The 22923-nt window shown below is 41.9% G+C and overlaps 1 protein-coding gene across 1 annotated transcript in view; it reads right to left on the bottom strand.

Moving 5' to 3' along the window:
* The window catches only part of DNAH12 (dynein axonemal heavy chain 12), a 177999-nt gene that overhangs the window by 108182 nt on the left and 46894 nt on the right, over positions 1-22923 (bottom strand). Inside the window, exons 16-28 of the mRNA XM_034776707.1 lie at positions 21670-21863; positions 19336-19576; positions 17544-17729; positions 16925-17125; positions 10945-11139; positions 10579-10700; positions 10177-10459; positions 9352-9471; positions 6982-7138; positions 6575-6747; positions 5115-5267; positions 4423-4662; positions 538-783 (exon numbers count right to left, since the gene is read on the bottom strand). Coding sequence (XP_034632598.1) covers positions 538-783; positions 4423-4662; positions 5115-5267; positions 6575-6747; positions 6982-7138; positions 9352-9471; positions 10177-10459; positions 10579-10700; positions 10945-11139; positions 16925-17125; positions 17544-17729; positions 19336-19576; positions 21670-21863 — 2511 coding nt within the window. The remainder of the gene's footprint in view (positions 1-537; positions 784-4422; positions 4663-5114; positions 5268-6574; positions 6748-6981; positions 7139-9351; positions 9472-10176; positions 10460-10578; positions 10701-10944; positions 11140-16924; positions 17126-17543; positions 17730-19335; positions 19577-21669; positions 21864-22923) is intronic.

Below are 22923 nucleotides of genomic sequence, written 5' to 3'. Positions count from 1 at the left end.
GCCTGCTGCTCGAGCCTCTTCGCCCCTCCCCACCTGTTCTCCCTCTCCCCCAAGACCCCCTGCCCATCGCTCGCACCTTTTCACACCTCCCCCAAGGCCCCCGCGCCCACTGGGGATGGAGAGGCGCAAGTGGCAGGTGGGGGGGGCCCTCAGGGGAAGAGCGGGGACAGGAAGAGATGAAGCGGGGGAGGGAAGAGGAGCTGTGAGGGCGGGGCCACGGGGGAACAGGACAAGCTGGAGCAGGGCCTCAGAGCAGAGTGTGGGCAGGGATATGGCTCAGGCACCCTTTCAGCAGTGGGCAGTGGGCCAGTGTGCCTCCAAAGGGAGGTGCACTGCATCCTGTTTGGGGAGGCTTAGACTCCCCAGGTACCTATACCTGCTTGCGATGATTCTTATCCCCAATTTACAGATAGAGAAACTGAGACAGAGTGGTTCAATGACTTCAGCAGGCAATACTGTGAGGCAGTGGCACAGCTGGGTTCAAAACTCTGAAATACTTGACTCAGTGAAATCTACTATGTTACCTGAGGGACTTACCAATATATCTTCATTCTCCTGTGGGAATTTCAGTTTTAGGTTGCCAGCAGCCACTAATACAGCTTTAACAGCACGCATACCATAGTCATAATGGAACTGCGAGGAAAGTTGCTCTGAACAAAGTCTGTAGGTCATTACTATCTTCACTGATAATGGCTTGGCATTCAGAAATCCGTATGAGTAGAGAGAGATTTCTGCTATCAGAGCATAGTTGGGTACCATCATAGCTACTGTTCGGAAAAGAACCTGAAATGCATATTGCAGAAAATATGCTTAAAACGTTTAGAAGAAGAACAAAAGAATTCCTGTAACACTGATTTGCACTCAATATGTATAGATACTGCAACATAAAAGTTCTTGTGGTAACAGTATTACCAATCTTTGAAGACAAGATCCATGACTCATTAAGAGCCAAACACAAGCAAGTTGCCTATGTGGCCCTCATTGCACATAACATTATTCACCAGAACAACAAGGAGTGTGGTGGCACCTTAAAGACCAACAGCTTTATTTGGGCATAAGCTTTCATGGGTTAAAAAAAAAAACACTTCTTCAGATGCAGGTTCACTTCTCAAGTGAGGTTTTTTACCCACGAAAGCTTATGCCCAAATAAATCTGTTAGTCTTTAAGGTGCCACCGGACTCCTTGTTGTTTTTGTGGATACAGACTAACATGGCTATCCCCTGATATTTGATATTATTAACCAGATTACCCTGCTTTAACTTCCTCCTCCTCCATCTCCTTGCTTTCAAGAGAACAGAGACTGCTCACAGTGTGCCACCTATACGCCAAACACACCTGAACGGCAGAAAAGGATGTGGGAGAAAGAGATGGGACACATGGTAGATGGGAGAGTATACTGCATCCCCTGAAGGAGTGTAGCAGTGAGTATGTGTAGGAGCAGGATTTTATAATTGTACTATGAGAATTAATGTATGATTTGATTTCATCCTGCCAGCCACCCTTTTTGAAAAGCAGAAAGGAATGATCCTCTGGGACATTGGTAGAAATGCAGTTGAGAGACTGCCAGTGTCTGTATGTTAAGGCAGGGACAGACCAGAACAATCCTTATGACTGATTATGGTCACCCTTTACTTTTAGAATAAATTATAATGTCTACTATGGTTTCCTATATGTATTACAAATTAGGCACTCTAGTTAAATATACACTTCTTTGTTTTAAGGTTTAGTAAGTAAGAGACAAGATCTTGTATTGTGTTTATGTTAATGAGATTAGAGGAATGTTGAAGGCCCGGGCCTCAGTGTGAATTGTTTTGATTATAAGATTTAGGAAGGCTTAATTTACAATGTCTTTTGCTCAATATAAAATGCCTCTGTATTCTCAAAGGTCTCTGTAAAAGACTGTTTGTGTAAATGAGGAATGTATGCATCAGGAAAAGATAAGGTGTGAAGGCCTTGTTATAGCCAGATGGTCAAGGAAGAAGGAGTGAAGAGACTTAACCATCAACGCACATCCATAATGAAGAAAGGGCAGATTGATGACCCTGAGATAAGGCTGGCACTCCTAAAGACAGGACAATTGATTAAATCGTAACCAGGACAGGATGACCCTCTCGGAGGTGTACTGGAATTAGGGTGACCAGACATCCCGATTTTATCGGGACTGTCCCGATATTTGCTTGTTTGTCCCACGTCCCGACCAATGTTAGGTCGGGACACTGGACAAACAAGCAAGGCTCCCGCACACAGGCGGAGCCCGGAAGGGTTCGCCCGCCCTGCCCCAACTCCGCCCCCTCCTTCCCCCATTGGATCCCTCCCCAAATCCCCGCCCCCTCACTGCCCCATTGGCTCCCTCCCCAAATCCCCGCCTCTTCCAAAGCACGCCATGCCCGGGAGACACAGGGGAGCGTGGGGCCGGGGTGAATGTGAGTCCAAGTCTGGCCTGGCCCCAAGCAGGCAAGACTTGGGCGCGGTACCTGGAGGGAGAGTAGGGGGGCGGCCCACGGGGCCAGGCGGCGGCTGTTCTCCCCACCTGGCCAGCGGGACTTGGGAGCAGCCGCTGCTGCAGCTCCCCCTGCCGCGGGGGGAGGAAGCGGCCGCTGACCAAGCAAGTGGTGCTCGGCGGCTGCAGCTCTGGCGCCTGGGCCCAAACCCTCTGAGCCCGGGCCTGCTGCGTCAACCCAGCGCGCTCGCTGCACCCAGCCCCTGGCAGTCGCGTCTGGGCTGGCTGCCCAGCTGGTGCAATCCTGCGGGCGGCCCCGGGGTGGAGGCATTGGCAGCCCTGTTCGTTCCCCTGCGGGACCCAAGCGGGATGGGGGGGCTGGGGCCTGCTGCCCCCACTCCGGGGCCACCCGGGGATTACACCAGCTGGGCAGCCAGCCCAGACGCAACTGACCAGGGGCTGGGTGTTCACAGTGTGTGCGCTGGGTCCCCGTAGCAGGCCTGGGCTCCGGGGGTTCGTGGGCGCCAGAGCAGCAGCCGCCGAGTGCCACGTGCTTAGCCAGCAGCTGCTTCCTCCCCCCGCGGCAGTGGGAGCTGCAGCAGCGGCTGCTCCCGAGTCCCGCTGCCCAGGTGGGGAGAACAGCCGCTGCCTGGCCCTGCGGGCCGCCGCCCTACTCTCCCTCCAGGTACCGCGCCCGAGTCCTGCCTGCTCAGGGCCAGGCCGGACTCACTCACCCCGGCCCCGCGCTCCCCTGCATCTCCCAGGCCTCCCTCCAGCACTTGCGGAGGGAGGAGGAATGGGGGGGGGGGGTTTTTTTGCTCTGCCGCCTTTTTTTTTTTCTTTCTTTCTTTGCCCGACCCCCTGCGTCCCGATATTTGACCTCGGTGATCTGGTCACCCTAACTGGAATGTTTACATCAAAAGATAACACCAATTAAGAAGTAACCAGTCAGAAACTGACACAGCAAAATCCATAGACTTCAACAGAGAAAAAAAGACTATAAGAACAGGGTGCTTTGCCATGCGACTTTGGGTTCGTCTTGCCACACTCCAGGAGCATTGGATCGCGACCAACAGAGCCCGGCTGCCCTCTGCGACTAATGTGGCTGGCCACTAGATCGATCCAGACTCTGGCAGAGGTGTGTGTGTGTGTGTGTGTGTGTGTGTGTGTGTGTGTAAAGCATATGCTAACTGCTGTATTCTCAATAAATGTGGCGTTTTTGCCTTCTCCTGTATAAAAGATCCCATGTGCTTTGTATAGAATAACACATGCTCACTGCTGACTAGAGCATTCCTGAATGAATTCTGCCTTCCTGAGGTAGAATTCCTCCCTGAGCTCCCTTTGAGGCAACATGGCTCTGTCCCTTCTCAATTTGGTGCTGTGACTTAAAGGGAAAATAGAACCGCAATGCTGCTATCGAGACATCTTCACTTTGCTGAAGCCATGTCTCACCACTGAAACAGGAGCACTGGCATAAACAAATATAATAGCAAATATTTGTAACTGGTAGTTTGTATACAGTCATCATCACATGATCTAGTCAAATTGCTCTAGCACTGCTTCTGAATAAATCTCCATTCTAAGTTATTTTTAAGCACATTTTCTTAAAATATTTGGATTTAATATAAACACTACTTTAAAAGCATATAGGGCCAAATCCTGCAGTCCCCTTTCCCCAGCTAAACAACCCTCACTGAAGGGTTTGGCCCACCACAAATAAAAGCAAAAATAATAATAATTAGTAAAACTTTTGTTCATAACAGCAGAAAAACTGATTAAAAACCTTCAGGGAGAACAAACTGGTTTGAATAAATTAAAAAAAAAAAGAAACCTGACAAATATGTTGCATATGAAATACAAAATTTAAAAATATAAATTGTTTATATTGTAGATGCCACATTCTGGTGCAACTCCAGCAGTGAATTTGGCACTAGGTTTCTTAAATGCACTATTAAGTGAATATGCTTATTTTATTATTTTACCTTGAGGTTGTCTGGCAGTTCAGAACGTCCTGCATAACCTGGATTCATGGTAATAGCTACAAAACAGTTGGGATTGAGCTTCAGTTCAGTCCCTTCAAAAATAAATGTTTCCATCTTCAACTGTATGGCTCGCTGAATGCAAAGGATCTGCTGAGCCACCACAGACAGTACTTCCAGCTCAATTCGATTAAATTCATCAAAACAGGCCCAAGCACCTGAGGAAGCCAAACCCTTAAAAAACTGTAAAACAAAAAAGAAAGACAAAAACTGTACCCCTAACAGAGTATCGGGAAATTTAAAAGCAACAATCAGTAGTACAATGGCTTGAAATTTAATGTTGTGCAGTGAACTTATTTGCATACTTTGAATAATATTTAAGTCTACTTAGGAGGAAAGGTCAGCAGGTATATTAGGAAATTACGTCAATGGAAATCTTTCCTTGGTTTTACTGGAAGCTGAGTCAGGGTCATAGGCCCTGGTCCTGCAAACTCCTTGTCACATAGTTAAGCTAACGCACTGCAAGTGGTCCTATTGAAGTCAGCAGACCTTAGATTATAAACTCTTAGGGGCACGGAATCATGGGTGGGATTTTCAAAAGTGCCTATGTGAAAAGGGCATATAGCTCCCACTGAAAGTCAACACCTTTCCTCCTGAAAAAACAGATACTGATCTTAAAATGTAATTCAATTTACCTTCCCCATTGCCAGATAATCAAGGCCATCAGAACAGTTGAAGACAACACATTGTACAGCAAGAGCCTTAGCCAAGTCTTTAGTAGTCTCTGTTTTACCTGTCCCTGCTGGGCCCTCTGGAGCACCACCAAGGTTTAGATAAAAAGCTCCAATCTAAAGAATGGAAATAGTTTATGAAAATTAATAATTTAATCAAAGACTTTTTCATAATGGAAAATAATTTTATAAAGGAAAATAATTTTAAATTCAATTGTAAAGTGAAAACACTAGGTAGTTGAAAACAAATTATTGTATAAAACCGATATTTATCAGATTCATACTAAATGAAAAAGGCTAAGCTAAACATTATTTATGTCTTCAAAATACAGGAAACTCAAAGTTCGATTTGGAGTTATTCTTTATTGTAGATGCCTCAGAAAAGGGCACAATCTTATCCATTCCCGAGCAGTCCGTATCATGACTAGACATTGTATGTTATATTGGACCTGATCATGCAGCTCTTACTCAGGCAAAAAGCATTTTTAAAGTCAATGTGCCTGATCTTGCTTTCTTCTGTTCTGTACTTCCTTCTCTAAGAAGCATTTCCTTTCCCACTCATTCTTTGTGGTCTCTCTCATACTGTCTCCCTTTGCTCTACCCATGTTCTGTTGACCATCATACCCTGCCCGTCCCCATACTCTATTCTCTCCCACACCATCTTTTCTTCTTTTCCTATCCCATCCTTCCCTCCAAATCTTTCTTTTCTCCCTACCCTTAGTTCCCCCATCACCTTTATTCCTCCTGGTACTAACCCGTACTCTCTTTCTCCTCCACTCTCACCATCTCTCTTCTGCACCCCTAATCCCAGTCTTCCCATCTCCTGGTTTTATTCATCTTTCAGTCACTATGCACAAGGATGCCATCCCATGGAATACTTCTCTTCTAGTCAGTTTAACCACTTTTAATTCTGGTTAGTTGAAGATGGGTCAAGTGTACAATGCAGCAATGTGTCTTGATGTGTTGCCCACCAACTGGAAATGGGAAGTAAAAAGTGGCCAGCTTCTGTCCTAGCTTCAGAAGCAATATCATGGTGTCAATACCAATTTAAACTGCCAATTACAAAATGTCACATAAGTGGCTTAGCTATCTCATTATCCAAGCTGGGAGCAACTTGTCAAGAGGTACATTTTTGCCAGATCTGCAAACCCAGCCCACTTGTTGAAGTTAGTAAGTGGGCTTCAGTTCAGCACAAAACATGACAATTGTTGCAAATCTACTGGAGCCAACCAGTTCAACTTGAAAATTTAAATAGGAATTAAAATCCCTGAGAATTGGATGTTTTAACAGAAATGCTGTGAGTCCCACAGCTATTGCAGTGCTCCCAAGTGACACTGTAATAAGTATAAAATGTTGAAAATGCCATATTACAGCTAAATGAATTCTTTAAGCAGGTTAATGACAAGTTTTACATAAAAGCATACCAAGGTGCGGTAACATCTATCCGTAAGGGGAGTAATGACAAGTCGAGGTGAGTTGCCAAGGTATTCATAGGCATATTTTACATTGCAGTTAATGATGCGGACACGAGCATTCTCGTATTCCCAATAATATCGCAGTTGAGCAAGCCACTGAAAGTCTGTCTCATTTTTCACACCTGGTAAGAAAGTAATTAGCAGTAAATATGAAAAAAGTTCTAGAAAATTGGATTTTCTGTTAGGTATAAAATAAATAATTTGCCAATATGAATGTTTTCATACATAAAATGCTTTAAAAATTTCTTATGGTTCTTAAGGCCAGCAAAAAAATCTAATGCAAGTCTATTTCTCTGGGTTCTGAGTAACTCTCTGTTAAATACACATGAAGAATAAAATTTTTAAAAGCTATGTACCACTTTCAATCATCTCCATGACGACATCTCTAGCGTGTACATCAATAGTAACCAAAGCACCCAGTGTAGTTCGTGTCTGCTTAGATAATTTTCCTCTCACCAACTCTACAATATCAGTAAGCTGAAGCTGAAGAGTATCATAGTAATCCTGTAAACCCTGCAAGAAAGAAAATGTCAAATTCGATTTAACAATCTTTAGACCTTAGTGTGCAAATAATTAGGGTTACGAAAAAATGTTAGTGTGGGCAGACATCTTAATAGAGATTGCTTAATGGACCATCTCCCTTCTCAGTCATTTCCCAAAGACCATCTCCTCTCTCATTTGCAATTATCTACCTACCCTGTAAAACTACAGCATATTGTTTTTTACATATTTTGAATCCAAGACCCATTTAAGTCAATGGGAGTACTGACTCCAATGGGCTTTGGGTCAGGCCCTTACTGCATTTCAGCAGTTGTAAACAAACAGGAGGAGCCTATTATCAGCCTACTCTCTATAACCCATGTGCAAATGCTCTCTGATCCATCAGTGGTTTGCAGACCACAGTTTGCAAACCTCTGGATTATATACATGAAGGTTTCATTGAAGCCAATGGTAGGTTTGCTTAAGGAAAGCTGTAGGATTCAGCTCAGCTTATATATTTTTTCAAAATTATTTTAGTTGGCATTTGTTTTATTGAAAGCAGTTTCAAACTTTAGAAGTAGCAATCTTTACAAATCCTACATCAAGCAGAATACTTAATTAAAAAGAATCCTATTTTAAGAAAATTATTTAAAGTTCTTATTCTTATTGGAAGTGCAGTCTGAAACCACATTCATGTTTTTAAAAAAGTGATCCCCTAGAGAAAGAATTGAATACAGATGTCTTTATTTTGATATTATCTACCTGAACTCCTTGGAACTAGTAGAGTAATAATTTTTTAATTGTTTTATAGAAAATTGGCTCCTAAACGACAATAAAAATGTTCCCATAAATAATGGTTCAGTATGCATAGATGTGAGTGTGCTGTACAGGCCCACAAACTATGAAAAGATTCACTGTGTCATGTTTACCTGCCTCCTTTCCGATCCCTCCACACTTGATAGTACCACTGATTTTTAAAACTTGTTAGAATGAGGACTGCACTGGTATTTAGACTTTTCTAATAGAAAACTCTAAAGTAGCAGGAGGTTACATATCAGCCTACATTTTTCAGAGCCCAATCCGGGATTCCTTGAATAGAAAACTTCCACCAATTTCAATGAAACTTTTGAGTGCAAAAAAAATTTGGTATTTGGTCCGTAGGCAGCACCCTCTGTAAATCAGTTAGCTAAGTACCAGTGGGAAAGTAAAAAGTTGGCTACTATACATTGTCCATCCATGCTAGAAGAAAGACAGGAGGGCATGGATGTGGTTTAATTAAGCTGCAACTTTATCCACTTATAAATCTGGGAGTATCCAGCAAATTGTACAGTGTAAGGAGGAGGGAGTTGGCTCTCTACTGATCCAGACATAGGAGCCCCGCCCCCTTCCTTGGCTCCCTGAAAGGGGGCCAAGGAAGGGGTCGGTCCCATCTAAAGAGATGTAGGAGTCCCAAATCCCCCTTAAATCAAATCCCATAAGGAATGCTTTCCTTCAAATCCATTTCCAATCCAATTTATCCAATAACTATACCCCTTGCATACCGAGTACCTGCACTGGATGTCCACCACTAGCATTACATATAAATTGCAATATGATAACCTAACCCACCTACTCCACCCCATCAGGTTCCCAGCTCAGATGCGGAAAAGGTGAAAAAATTCACCTTACTTTGGTCAATCTGGCAGTGAGGGGAAAATTCCATCCCAGCCCCATAAGGAAAAGGGGCAACTAGCATAATGCCCACAGTGAGTCAAAAGCAATAGGACCAGGTTCCCAAGTGTATAGGTGGGTGGGTGGCTGGTTCCAACCTGATCCTGATAAAGAGGATGGTTGCATGGTGTATAAATACATCTCCCATTTTTCCAGTCAGCAGGAAGGACAATGCAGTGACCTTGAACTGTCCCCAATTGCACCCTACCTTTCTTGTCCTACCCTGTAAGCTTTCCCCCTTCTCTGTGCTGTTGCAAAGGATCTCTTAAGGGGTAACGTCCCTTTTCCTCCAGCTAGCCAGACCAAGATCCAGTCACATAAAGGATGCAGTGGGCACATTCTTCAGAATTTGACCATTACCTAATATTCAAAACACCCAAAGGCTATTTACACCTCTATGTTTTAAGATTTCTTATTAATTACTTTATCCAACTTTATTTTGGGCAGGGGGAGAGATGAATGATTTAGCTGAACAAAGTACAATAACTGAAATACTAAATGTAAAATAAAAATACAAATATTATGCTTCATAATACCTCTGGCCCATTGCAAATGGCTTCATGTACCTCACTCGTCCAGAACATTTGAGAGACACACAGCACTACCTGTCCAGGCCACTCTAGAACCCACTGTTTTCTTTCAGTCTCAGGATATGCCTAAAGAGTTAAATACATCACATAATGGTGTCAGTGTAAATAACTGAATCCGTACCACTGAGTATGCTTTTGTATTATATGAATCAATATGATGCCTTTAATAATACTCTTTGGAATACTGGCAATATTATATTTGTATTTTTGAAATAAAATACAAAATATTTCTTTTGAATTGCTTTTCCTTTATTTTCTTCCTTTTTTTATTGCCAAATAGTTAGATTTTAAAAGTCTCCCTATTAATTACTAGACTCTGCCTAACATGCTAAATTGCAAACAGAATCATTTTCTGGTTTGTGGTTTTCTTTTTAGGTGAGGGCAAACCTGCAACAAGGATTTTGTTTACTTCTAATTTTGAATTAACTAAAAAAAAGATTGAAATACTGAAATAAACTCTACCAAACAGGATATCTTAGAAGATTAGTAATGTTGTCAGGCTTATTTTATATGTTCCCGTGACCATGCAGGACAAATCTCAGTCCTGTTTAAGGTAAAACTCCCATTGACCTAACTGGCCTATAATTAGAAGTCTCCCAACAAAATCTCAGGCCTGATCCTGTGGCTTTCATATGCTTAAATTACACTCAAGGAAAGACGAGTTTTAGTGTGAGTAAGGCCTTTAGGAGAGCACCCTAAAATGAAGTAAGGACTATTCATATGTACATAGTTTTGTAGGAGGTGGCCTGAAACGTATACTAGAAAACATACCAATCTTGATTCAGCAATAACATCATGTATACTCTTCAGCATAATATCTTCCACTTGGATCAGCCACTTCTCCACAGCACCTCGAGCTTCAGAAGTAGAAATGGTTGAAATCAGTTCCACTCGCTCACCTTCAGTGCTATACATTGCCTGAATATCCAGGTTAGGAAGGAAATGCAGCTTAGCAATGCCCTCAAAACACTTTTTCAAGTGAGGCTGAACTCTGAGAGGATCTTTCGTCTCTGACAGGATCTCCAACATTTCATCATTAGACAAGAAGAAAAAACTAGAAAAAGATTCATAAAAATGACAGAAGTATCAAGTTACTGTATGTGTCAGCCCAACTATACAGCAAAACGTAATTTCAATCATCTTTGTTTTTGACATAGTCAACATGCAGCATACCGAGGAAAGAACAGGCGCTTCTTTTCAAGATAAGCATTAAGCCCTTTCATTATTTTGTCGAGAAGTTCGTTACACCCCTGAAGTTTCTCCAATAAACCTGTCAATGAAGTGGCAGCAAGAACCTGTAACAACAGATATATAATCTCCATAAGTGCATACAGTAAGTCACATATAGGGCACAGTGCACAATGAAGGTTATTAAGGTGATAAATACATAGCACATGCTTTTACCCTTTAAGTCTTAGGTGTGAGTGCAGGTATAGTTCAGTTCATTGAGTACTGTTACTACAAAATTATTGATAAAAATGGAAGGAGGATAAAATTCTATTCTTTTGGGGCCAGTTTATTTCTGAGTCAATATATTACCTTAGGGTCTTTGGCACAATACTTCATAATGTCCCTCCAGTATCTGTCTACGGTCTGGAAGAGACGTCCCTCTTCTGGCATCTGTTGCATGATGTCCTCAGAAGAAAAGATGGGCTCCAAGTAAAGCCACTGAGCTTGCACTTTCAACCATTCATCAATAGTCTCCTGAATTCGAATAAGACGGTCTTCCCATTCCTTAACAAACATATTAAAATTATTGCCAGGATATAGTCATACCACATAAAGTTAAAGAGAGAATCAAAAGTAAAGAAACCAAATCTTATGGACAGGACAACATTTTCTGTCCCCCAAGAAGACTTAATATAAACAGAAAAGTAAACCACTAGGAAGATTAACGTTCTTCCTTATACATGCATTACCTAAGCTGTTTGAAAAGTCTAACCTACCAGTAAACTAGTTTCCTAAAGTGCTGATAAATCCTTTGAATGGAGTTTCAGATCACTTCACTATTATCATCTTTTAATAATTTTATGTTTAGATAACATTCATTATGATACTGGAGACAAATCCTACTCACCTCTCCATAGCCAGGAGAGTCTGGCTCATAGCAGAACTAGGACAGATCCACATTACAGTAGGGGGGCATGATTTGAATGGTCTGTGTAAAGAGTACACACCACCTATGCTTCACTGAGCCCATCGGTGTGTGGGCTCCCTACATACAACTACAAAATGAGATTTAGGGGTGGTGTCAGGTACCGCAGAGTCCACCAGATATTCCCCTGATTGTGCGGGGGGGGGGGGGGGGAGGGTGCAATAACTACTGAGACTATTCTATCTCTGAGGGTTAAAATAACAGCTGAAGAGTGGCTCCACTCCTGTTCAGCAGCCTGGGGAAAGTAATTCCTTCCTCTGCCAGCCCATCAGGAATTTTCCAGTGTACAGCCCAGCTGCAAAGGCATGCCCTGAGGCCATAATTTGGCTTATAAAGACTAGTGCAGCTTTTGCGAACAGGGGCTGCTAACAGGGAGTTTCGCAAGGGAGTTCTCCAGGTGAAGGAGGAGCAAATACAGGACCCTTGGGGTAAGTGACTGTCTGTAGTGTGTGTTTGTTTGTGTTTGGGGGTTACTTGCTGTGTGCTGAGCTTGTGTTTGTCAGTCTGTTTGGTTGGTTGGTTGTTTGAAGGACCTTGTGCTGTGGCTGGCAGTTGGAAGCTGTGAGCTTCAAAGGAAGGTCTGAAGGCTAGAAGCCTCTGGTAATTGGCTGAGCCTTAATCAGTGGGCGGGGCATTCACCCAAGCCAGGGCTTTATAAAGCAGCGCACAAGCAACCAGGGAGCTTTTGCGAACAGGGGCTGCTAACAGGGAGTTTTGCAAGGGAGCAGGAAGGGAGCGCGGGTCCCTTGCCGGTTCTATCTTAAACCCTTTATTCCCCTTAAAACCTATAGCCCAAACTACATTCAAAACTTCTTGCTTTAAACAACCCCTTCATTAACTAGGAGAAAATGCAGGCAGAAGCCCAGCAGCAGAGTGGGGGCTATCCAGTTTATTGCACTGAATGCAGCATGTATGATTACCTGCCCCGTGGACAGGTGGCGTATGTGTGCATTCGGTGCAAGGAGCTCCTGGCCCTCAGAGACCACGTATGGACTCTGGAGGCAAGGGTGGCGGAACTGGAGGAGCTAAGGGAGGCAGAGAGGTCTGTTGATGAGGCTTTCCAGGACACTGTAGAATTGTCCCACCTCCGGTCAGACAGCCCCTGCGCTGTTGAGGAGGATGAAAGGCCCATGGAAGCAGAGCAGTCAACGGGAGCAGAGGGAAACCTTCTCATAGTTGGAACCCTCCTTCCAGACGGTGCTGGGGTTGCCTCTTGCACTGAGGTTACCTCTCCGGGGGAGGGAACTCCAGTTGCTAGGAAAAGGCAGGTATTAGTATTGGGAGATTCGATCATTAGAAACGTAGATAGCTGGGTTTGTGATGACCGGGAGAACCGTATGGTGACTTGCCTGCCGGTGCGAAGGTTGCGGATCTCTCGAGGCATCTAGACAGACTTATGTGTAGTGCTGGGGAGGAGCCGGTGGTCGTGGTATATGTAGGTACCAATGACATAGGGAAGGGTAGGAGAGATGTCCTGGAGGCCAAATTTAGGCTGCTAGGGAAGAGACTGAAATCCAGGACCTCTATGGTGGCATTCTCAGAAATGGTCCCAGTTCCACGCGCAGGGCCAGGTAGGCAGGCAGAGCTTCAGAGTCTCAATACGTGGATGAGACGATGGTGTAGAGAGGAGGGGTTTACATTCATTAGGAATTGGGGAAACTTCTGGAATGGGGGGAGCCTATACAGGAAGGATGGGCTCCACCTAAACCAAAGGGGAACCAGACTCATGGCACTAAACATTAAAAAGGTTGTAAAGCAGTTTTTAAACTAGGAGATGGGGGAAAGCCGACTGCTGCAGAGGAGCATGTGGCTCGGACAGAGACTTCTCTTAGGGGAGAGTCTAATGATAGAGAATCTCCAGGTTATAGTCAGGAGCAGAGGATGGAAGAGGATAAAGTAGGGGCCAGATCAGATGATAAACATTCACATAAAAAAGAATTTGACACATCAGAAAAGGGCAGACAAATAAACAGTGACAAGTTTTTAAAGTGCTTGTACACAAATGCTAGAAGTCTAAATAATAAGATGGGTGAACTAGAGTGCCTTGTGATAAAGGAGGATATTGATATAATAGGCATCACAGAAACCTGGTGGACTGAGAGCAATCAATGGGACACAATCATTCCGGGGTACAAAATATATCGGAAGGACAGAACAGGTCATGCGGGGGGGGGGGGGTGGCACTATATGTGAAAGAAAATGTACAATCAAATGAAGTAAAAATCTTAAGCAAATCCGCGTGTTCCATAGAATCTCTATGGATAGAAATTTCATGCTCTAATAAGAATATAACATTAGGGATCTATTATCGACCACCTGACCAGGACGGTGATAGTGATGATGAAATGCTAAGGAAAATTAGAGAAGCTATCAAAATTAAGAACTCAATAATAGTGGGGGATTTCAATTATCCCCATATTGACTGGGAACATTTCACTTCAGGACGAAATGCAGAGATAAAATTTCTCGATACTTTAAATGACTGCTTCATGGAGCAGCTGGTACAGGAACCCACAAGGGGAGAGGCAACTCTAGATTTAGTCCTGAGTGGAGCACAGGAGCTGGTCCAAGAGGTAACTATAGCAGGACCGCTTGGAAATAGTGACCATAATACAATAGCATTCAACATCCCTGTGGTGGGAAGACCATCTCAACAGCCCAGCACTGTGGCATTTAATTTCAAAAGGGGGAACTATGCAAAAATGAGGGGGTTAGTTAAACAGAAGTTAAAAGGTACAGTGACTAAAGTGAAATCCCTTCAAGCTGCATGGGCGCTTTTTAAAGACACCATAATAGAGGCCCAACTTCAATGTATACCCCAAATTAAGAAACACAGTAAAAGAACTAAAAGAGAGCCACCGTGGCTTAACAACCATGTAAAAGAAGCAGTGAGAGATAAAAAGACTTCCTTTAAAAAGTGGAAGTCAAATCCTAGTGAGGCAAATAGAAAGGAGCATAAACGCTGCCAAATTAAGTGCAAGAATGTAATAAGAAAAGCCACAGAGGAGTTTGAAGAACGGCTAGCCAAAAACTCCAAAGGTAATAACAAAATGTTTTTTAAGTACATCAGACGCAGGAAGCCTGCTAAACAACCAGTGGGGCCCCTTGATGATTGAGATACAAAAGGAGTGCTTAAAGACGATAAAGTCATTGCAGAGAAACTAAATGGATTCTTTGCTTCAGTCTTCATGGCTGAGGATGTTAGGGAGATTCCCAAACCTGAGCTGGCTTTTGTAGGTGACAAATCTGAGGAACTGTCACGGATTGAAGTGTCACGAGAGGAGGTTTTGGAATTAATTGATAAACTTAACATTAACAAGTCACCGGGACCAGATGGCATTCACCCAAGAGTTCTGAAAGAACTCAAATGTGAAGTTGCGGAACTGTTAACTAAGGTTTGTAACCTGTCCTTTAAATCGGCTTCTGTACCCAATGACTGGAAGTTAGTAAATGTAACGCCAATATTTAAAAAGGGCTCTAGAGGTGATCCTGGCAATTACAGACCGGTAAGTCTAACGTCTGTACCAGGCAAATTAGTTGAAACAATAGTTAAGAATAAAATTGTCCGACACAGAGAAAAACATAAACTGTTGAGCGATAGTCAACATGATTTCTGTAAAGGGAAATCGTGTCTTACTAATCTATTAGAATTCTTTGAAGGGGTCAACAAACATGTGGACAAAGGGGATCCAGTGGACATAGTGTACTTAGATTTCCAGAAAGCCTTTGACAAGGTCCCTCACCAAAGGCTCTTACGTAAATTAAGGTGCCATGGGATAAAAGGGAAGGTCCTTTCATGGATTGAGAACTGGTTAAAAGAGAGGGAACAAAGGGTAGGAATAAATGGTAAATTCTCAGAATGAAGAGGGGTAACTAGTGGTGTTCCCCAAGGATCAGTCCTCGGACCGATCCTATTCAACTTATTCATAAATGATCTGGAGAAAGGGGTAAACAGTGAGGTGGCAAAGTTTGCAGATGATACTAAACTGCTAAAGATAGTTAAGTCCAAAGCAGACTGTGAAGAACTTCAAAAAGATCTCACAAAACTAAGTGATTGGGCAACAAAATGGCAAATGAAATTTAATGTGGATAAATGTAAAGTAATGCACATTGGAAAAAATAACCCCAACTATACATACAATATGATGGGGGCTAATTTAGCTACAACAAGTCAGGAAAAAGATCTTGGAGTCATCGTGGATAGTTCTCTGAAAATGTCCACGCAGTGTGCAGAGGCGGTCAAAAAAGCAAACAGGATGTTAGGAATCATTAAAAAGGGGATAGAGAATAAGACTGCGAATATATTATTGCCCTTATATAAATCGATGGTACGCCCTCATCTCGAATACTGCGTACAGATGTGGTCTCCTCATCTCAAAAAAGATATACTGGCACTAGAAAAGGTTCAGAAAAGGGCAACTAAAATGATTAAGGGTTTGGAACGGGTCCCATATGAGGAGAGATTAAAGAGGCTAGGACTCTTCAGCTTGGAAAAAGAGGAGATTAAGGGGGGATATGATAGAGGTATATAAAATCATGAGTGATGTGGAGAAAGTGGATAAGGAAAATTTATTTACTTATTCCCATAATACAAGAACTAGGGGTCATCAAATGAAATTAATAGGCAGCAGGTTTAAAACAAATAAAAGGAAGTTCTTCTTCACGGAGCGCACAGTCAACATGTGGAACTCCTTACCTGAGAAGGTTGTGAAGGCTAGGACTATAACAGAGTTTAAAAGAGAACTGGATAAATTCATGGTGGTTAAGTCCATTAATGGCTATTAGCCAGGACGGGTAAGGAATGGTGTCCCTAGCCTCTGTCTGTCAGAGGATGGAGATGGATGGCAGGAGAGAGATCACTTGATCATTGCCTGTTAGGTTCACTCCCTCTGGGGCACCTGGCATTGGCTACTGTCGGTAGAGAGGATACTGGGCTAGATGGACCTTTGGTCTGACCCGGTACAGCCTTTCTTATGTTCTTATCTTATGTAGATCACCGAATACTTTCATTAAAGATAATGAAAACATCATTATAATCATCAGCAAGAGGGGTCAGAGAGTTTATATAAAATGTTAGTTTCCCAGCTTAAAGTGATTCGGATATTCAGGACATTCTCTCTGCTGCTGTTGGCCCAGGAGGAAGAGAGAAACCATGAGTGGGAGAGCAAGGGGGAATCTCAACATTAAAAAAAAAATTAAAACAACTTGTAAAACATTTTATTTAGAAACACCCATGATATCAAATTTTGAAAAATTAAATCCAACGATAATGACACAATAATAAAACATTAGGGCAACTGTATAGTTATCACTTGAATATAAGTGGCCATTTTAAAAAGCAAATAAACATATTGCCTCTCATACCTTGATTTCTTTTTCAAAAGGTTTAATGAAAGGCGATCCTCTCATTGTTTGAGTTTTTACAATCTGATCATCTAGAACAGTCTGAATCTCATCCACTGCTGACAGAATACTAACTCCAGTCTCACGATAAATGCTTGTATGGAAGGAAACAGACTCCCATATTTCCATCATAGCGTGCATAGCTTTCTCTAAAGAAAACTCCTATAATATAGAAAGGAGATATTTTATAGTCACTGCACTAATTTTCTTTGATTGACACATTCAATATATAATCTCACATACCTAGATAAATTTTAGGAGAATTGTCACTAGTACTACCAGCATAACACTGTTTTCTTTTATTATTTTTCCTAACATTTCATTTGTTGAAGCATAACAAAATAATACAGTTAGGTAACACTGATGCTACAACACAAAAGTTATAAATGCAAACAAATTCAAAGTTATAGCCAACACTCCATCCAAAAGGTCATGTTGTTAGAGATTAGCTCTCAACAGATGCAGAAAGTTATGTACAACAATAAAAGGAAAAAAAGTCATTATAATAAGCCCCAGAAACCAACACACAAACATTCTTCACTTTTCATTTGTTTCTTAAGAGATTTACTCTTGTGCTCACCTTACTTGCGCCTACACTTATGGTTTCAAATTGCTCCAGGTAAGGGGCTAGGTTCTGCTTTAAAACTTTTCTTAGGGTAGTTCCAGAGTCTGGAGTTAAATCATATCCTATTATATCTGACATCTGTTGCCAGTGGCGAGTCCTTATGCCTGGGTTACAAAGGATAGTCACCGTGGGGATATTCTCCTAGTTGAGAAAAATATTTGCAAAACAGAATTTCATCTATGTAAATACAAATTGTGCAGATAATGTAAATTACGATCCACTTATATTAGCTCACCCTCTTTTCCCTTTGCAGCTAAACTCTGCATTTCAGCTAATACATCCAGAGAAGTTGAATATTAAAAGACTGTCCATAATATACATATCTACTATTATTTTCAAAACATAATTCCACTGACTCTCTGGATGATGGGCCACTGTTCCTGATATCTAACAATCTTTTCAAACAATGTTTCCATATCAATCTAAAACCTGTCTATTATAGCACTTTCGTCAGTGGATCTGCACTGATGAAGAATTATAGGTAATAATTTTGCTATTGTACATGCGTTACCAGAAGGCTTTTTACCTGCCAAGACCCAAGTTCAGATTTTCTCCTGCAACAACTGATGACATGAGTGACTTCAATTATGGTAATCCCTGAACAGTACAGATGGCTTCTTTCAATGCACTGCTTCAGTTGTTACCAAATGTTATTCATTAATTTTTTCTGAAGAAATACAGAACCACGAACTTAGGTCTTGGCAGATGCATAAAAAATTAACTAATTTTCAACTACATTTTGTATTGAGATATACTTTCATATACAATTGTTCTACTAGTAATCTGAGAAAAAATAAGATTTTATATCTGTGTACTTTTTTAATTCCAGTTTATTTTTAAATGCAAAAGGCGCACATAGTGATGCTTACAAAGCCTTTAGCTGCCTTTATGTCTAATTTTCAGAATTCCCTATTACAGTTCTTATATATGCCTCAAAATCTGTTTCTTTTACTGTTGCTTTTTCCATGGCAGGAAGTAATCTTTTTGTTATTTATATAATGTGTAAATTAAAACATATTATTAATAGACTCTTTGGTTATTCATATACCTGAAAATTTGCAAAAACTTTAGGGGTGAAATCCTGGCCCTACTAAAATCAGTTGAAGTTTTGCCATTGATTTCAATTGGTCCAGGAATTCACTCTAAATGCATAACTTATCACTTGGAAAGCATGACAGAGGCAACACTCCCATGAACACTGCATAGCAGGACTTGAAAAAAATCCTTTCAGATATTGTAGTATCTACAATCGAGCACATCACCGGCCACCGACAGTACCAGGAGGCGTGAGCCACAGTGACATCATTCTCCCACTACGAGAAAGGGACCAAGTGACCTTCTCTGTTGGATCATATGAACTGGAACCATAAACTCCCTAAACATTAAATCTCACCAAATGAGGGTCAATCCATCCTCATATCCACTCATTATACTCCACACCCGAACATAGCCACTTTATGAACTTCATACCCTCATATCTCAATGTCTGTACTTTGACCCATCAACCTTTTACTCCCAATCGGGGATATTGCAGATTATGTATTCCTCATGCCACCTTATCTTAAACCAAACTTTGCACCCTCGATAATCTGTATGTTATTCCCTGATAACCAGAAACTTCTATGCTCAAACTCTGTTCACTATTTATTTTTAACATCATCTTAATAATTTTTTAAATCTACTTGGATGAGTAATGGTCTTAGGATTTGCCCATAAATGCTAAGTATTATTATCAATTTTTTTTAACCTTAAAGTCTTTGATCTGCTCCATTACTGATGAACACATTGTAATCGTTGGATTGTCCTTCTTTTCTTCTTCCAGCTTCTCTTCTACTATGGCTCTGCGATGCAGTGTCTTCTTTTCCAGTTCTGCTTTCTTCTGCTTTTGTTGAAAAACCTTCAACATCTTGTATATCTCTCGAAAAAACTCATCTACCTCAGTCTCCATGCTTTCCCCATTCAGGTCCAGGAAAGCACCATCCATCCATCTGGGAGAAAAAAGAAAATTATAATGCATCTTATACAAGAATCAGAATGACAAATATATCATGTACATATCTAAAACACATTTTTAAATTTTAAATATACTATTTGTATCATAAACAGAAGTTTAAAAAGTTAAAAGAAACATTTTAATGGATGTGCAGCTAATGTTTTTAATTCTGTCATTCCCTACAAAATACTAATAGTAACCAAGAAAGCACTCACACCTGTTTAGTAGCATCAGGGCTTCCACATGGTATAGTCACTAGAAGGTGACTACCATCTTAGATGGGTATGCACTTGGGGTGGCTACTCCCTCCCCCCACCCTCCGCTGCTCACACCATTGCGGCTACATTCTACTTTTAGTGCAATAGCTCAATCAGAGCCAGAGTGAATGTGTCTTCTAGAGCTGGAAATTATACCTCCAGTTCGGAAGCGTATACCCATTTTCACACACTTTAGATCTATCACTATTATAGCTTATACAGCAGCATTTACCCATCTGAGGTAACATAATAATTTGAGCAGCTCTACATTCCATTTTGGGAGTGAAGACAGCCTCAAAATTGTATTTTATTATATAAATATAGATAATGCCCCAGAGAAGTATGTTTCGGGTGCCCAAAGCAGCCAGCAGAGAGGTAAATCACTGTGGGGTGGGGTGTGGTGGGACTGGGGAAGACACAGTTGGTCCCACTGAGCCTCATCCCCCGCAACTAGAACCCCCCCAATGAGCCCCACTCCTCCTGCACTTGGAGCCATCCACACCAAAATCCCCACCCTAGCCTTCCTCTTCCCCTGCAGGGCATCTGGGGCTGGGTCAAACCCATCCCTAGATTTCTCCTCCGGCTGTAGGAAGTGCTGCAAACTCCCCACACATACACACACCCAGCGCGCTTCCTGCACCCATCACTCCTCAGCTACAGAGGGAGGAATCACTGTACAGGGAGCTGCTCCCCTATCCACCCAACCCCGGTGTATCCAGATCCCCTCATACCCAGACCCTCCCACTGAGTCTCATTCCCCGCAACCAGAAACAACCTCCCCACGATGAACCCTACTTCTTCTGCACCTGGACCACCCCAATAAGCCATCCGCACCAAAATCCTGGATCCCCACCCCCACTGAGCCCCACTCCCCCAGCATCTAGACTTCTCACTGAGCTCTCCACACCCAGACCCTCCCTACCCCCACTGAGCCCCAACCATCTTCACCTGGATCCCCTGCAGAGTCCCATTACCGTTGCACCCAGAACCCCCTAACAAACCCCTGTGCATCCAGATCCCCCCGCACCCAGATCCCCCATTCAGCCGCCCACACCCAGATTGCCCCACACAGAACCTTCTTAACCCATACCTGGATCACCCCCACACTAAGCCCCTCCACACACGAATCCTATCTTGCTGAGCCTGCCTGCCCACTCCTGGTGCACCTGCATAGACAGGCAGAGCTTTGGGGTGTTTCTGGGGCAGGCCTGGTCCTTGAACTATGTCAGGGTTGGGTGCAGTCTCACCGCTGAGTCCGTGTCCCGGGGGCGAGAGGGAGCTGCACAGTGATCTCCCACAGCTGTGTCGCCAGTGACCTGTGTTCCCCAATGCCATGTTGGAGCCTCCACATTTATTTGACAAATAAAATTTGCAGAATTTTGTAGAATTTTAAAATATTGTGCGCATAATTTTTAATTTTTTGGCACAGAATTCCCTCAGGAGTAAATGTAAGTACAATATTTATATTCCAATCAATTTATTTTATAATTATATGATAAAAATGAGAAAGCAAGCAATTTTTCAGTAATAGTGTGCTGTGACACTTTTGTATTTTTATGTCTGATTTTGTAAGCAAGTAGTTTTTAAGTGAGGTGAAACTTAGGGTACACAAGATAAATCAGACTTCTGAATGGGGTACAGTAGTCTGGAAAGGTTGAGAACCACTGATCTAGATCTATACCTGGATAGATATAAACACGGAGATGAAAATATTCACATGTAGGAGTTAAGCGTCAAAATAGCTCACATATCTTGCATGGACAAACAAAAGCAGCCTGAATCTTTTAGCCTTTTCCTTATTTAGCTTTAAGACTATCAAGTATATAATTACCGTTTTTCTGTTCGTTGCCATTTCAGTATAAGAACAAAAAGTTTCTGATAGGGCTCGATATTAACTTTTAAACTCTCGAGAACAGGATACTCAGTCAGCTCCCACTTGAAGAGAATCTCTTCTTTATTAATAAAAGCTACTGTTTCCTCAGCTTCCTGTATGCGTTTCTGCAATGCTCTCATGTCAGTCACATACTGAAATCAAATGATTATATATCTTTTGAAAATTATTCATGTTATACAAGGAATAGACATAATTACATGATATTAAAAAAGACAATAAATCATTGGCTTTTCAAAATTATAAGTAATTTGTGAGAGTTACAGGATATTAGCCTCATGCTCTTTAACAAAGACAATAACATGGTCCCCAAGCACATGGACTGAGTTTTTCCGCAATGAGGACACTAGATTAATGCTCAGAAAAACAAAATAAGCATAATTTTACTCTTCTCAAACTGGAGCATTGTCAAAAAGTGTTCTCAAATTGTTTGAGTTTCAAAAGTACATTGTACCAAAAAGAACACATATTATTAACTTTTATGTAGTTAATATGTAGTCTTGGCAACTGCGATTCCCAAGTTTAAACAACAGTTTCATGTTTTGAGAAAAAAAAATTTAAATGTACTCAATTACTCAGTGACAGAGTCAGGGAATCTTCCCATTTAAGCAATTTTTTAAATTCAAAATATGGCAGGAAGTGTTTAGTGATTAGGGAAGGGGACTGGAACATCATGAAGTTTCAGATCCAGCATTCAGTCTACTGTTCGTACACAGTGGACTTTTAAGATTTATGTAACTGGCCAATTCCTAATGAAATTACTGCCTGAAAACCCCAACGAATCTAATTTAGTGGGTTAATTTCCCAAAACTAAACATACTAAAACCAGCTACTGAAATCATGGCCCCCGTGAAAAAAAAAAAAAAAAAAAAAAATTAATGGAGATATCCCATCTCCTAGAACTGGAAGGGACCTTGAAAGGTCATCGAGTCCAGCCCCCTGCCTTCACTAGCAGGACCAAGTACTGATTTTGCCCCAGATCTCTAAGTGGCCCCCTCAAGGATTGAACTCACAACCCTGGGTTTAGCAGGCCAATGCTCAAACCACTGAGCTATCTCCCCCAAGTCAATGGCAAAACTTCAGTAGGGTCAGGATTTCACCAAGAGTGTTTGCACAGCCTCAAATGCATTTGCTTCCATATCTTTACTATTACTCCACTCTGTGACTACCTATTAACTGATTTAAACAAAGTCC

The sequence above is a fragment of the Trachemys scripta genome, chromosome 7 (assembly GCF_013100865.1).
Source record: "Trachemys scripta elegans isolate TJP31775 chromosome 7, CAS_Tse_1.0, whole genome shotgun sequence".
NCBI lineage: Eukaryota > Metazoa > Chordata > Testudines > Emydidae > Trachemys > Trachemys scripta.
This window is presented reverse-complemented; position numbering and strand designations above follow the sequence as displayed.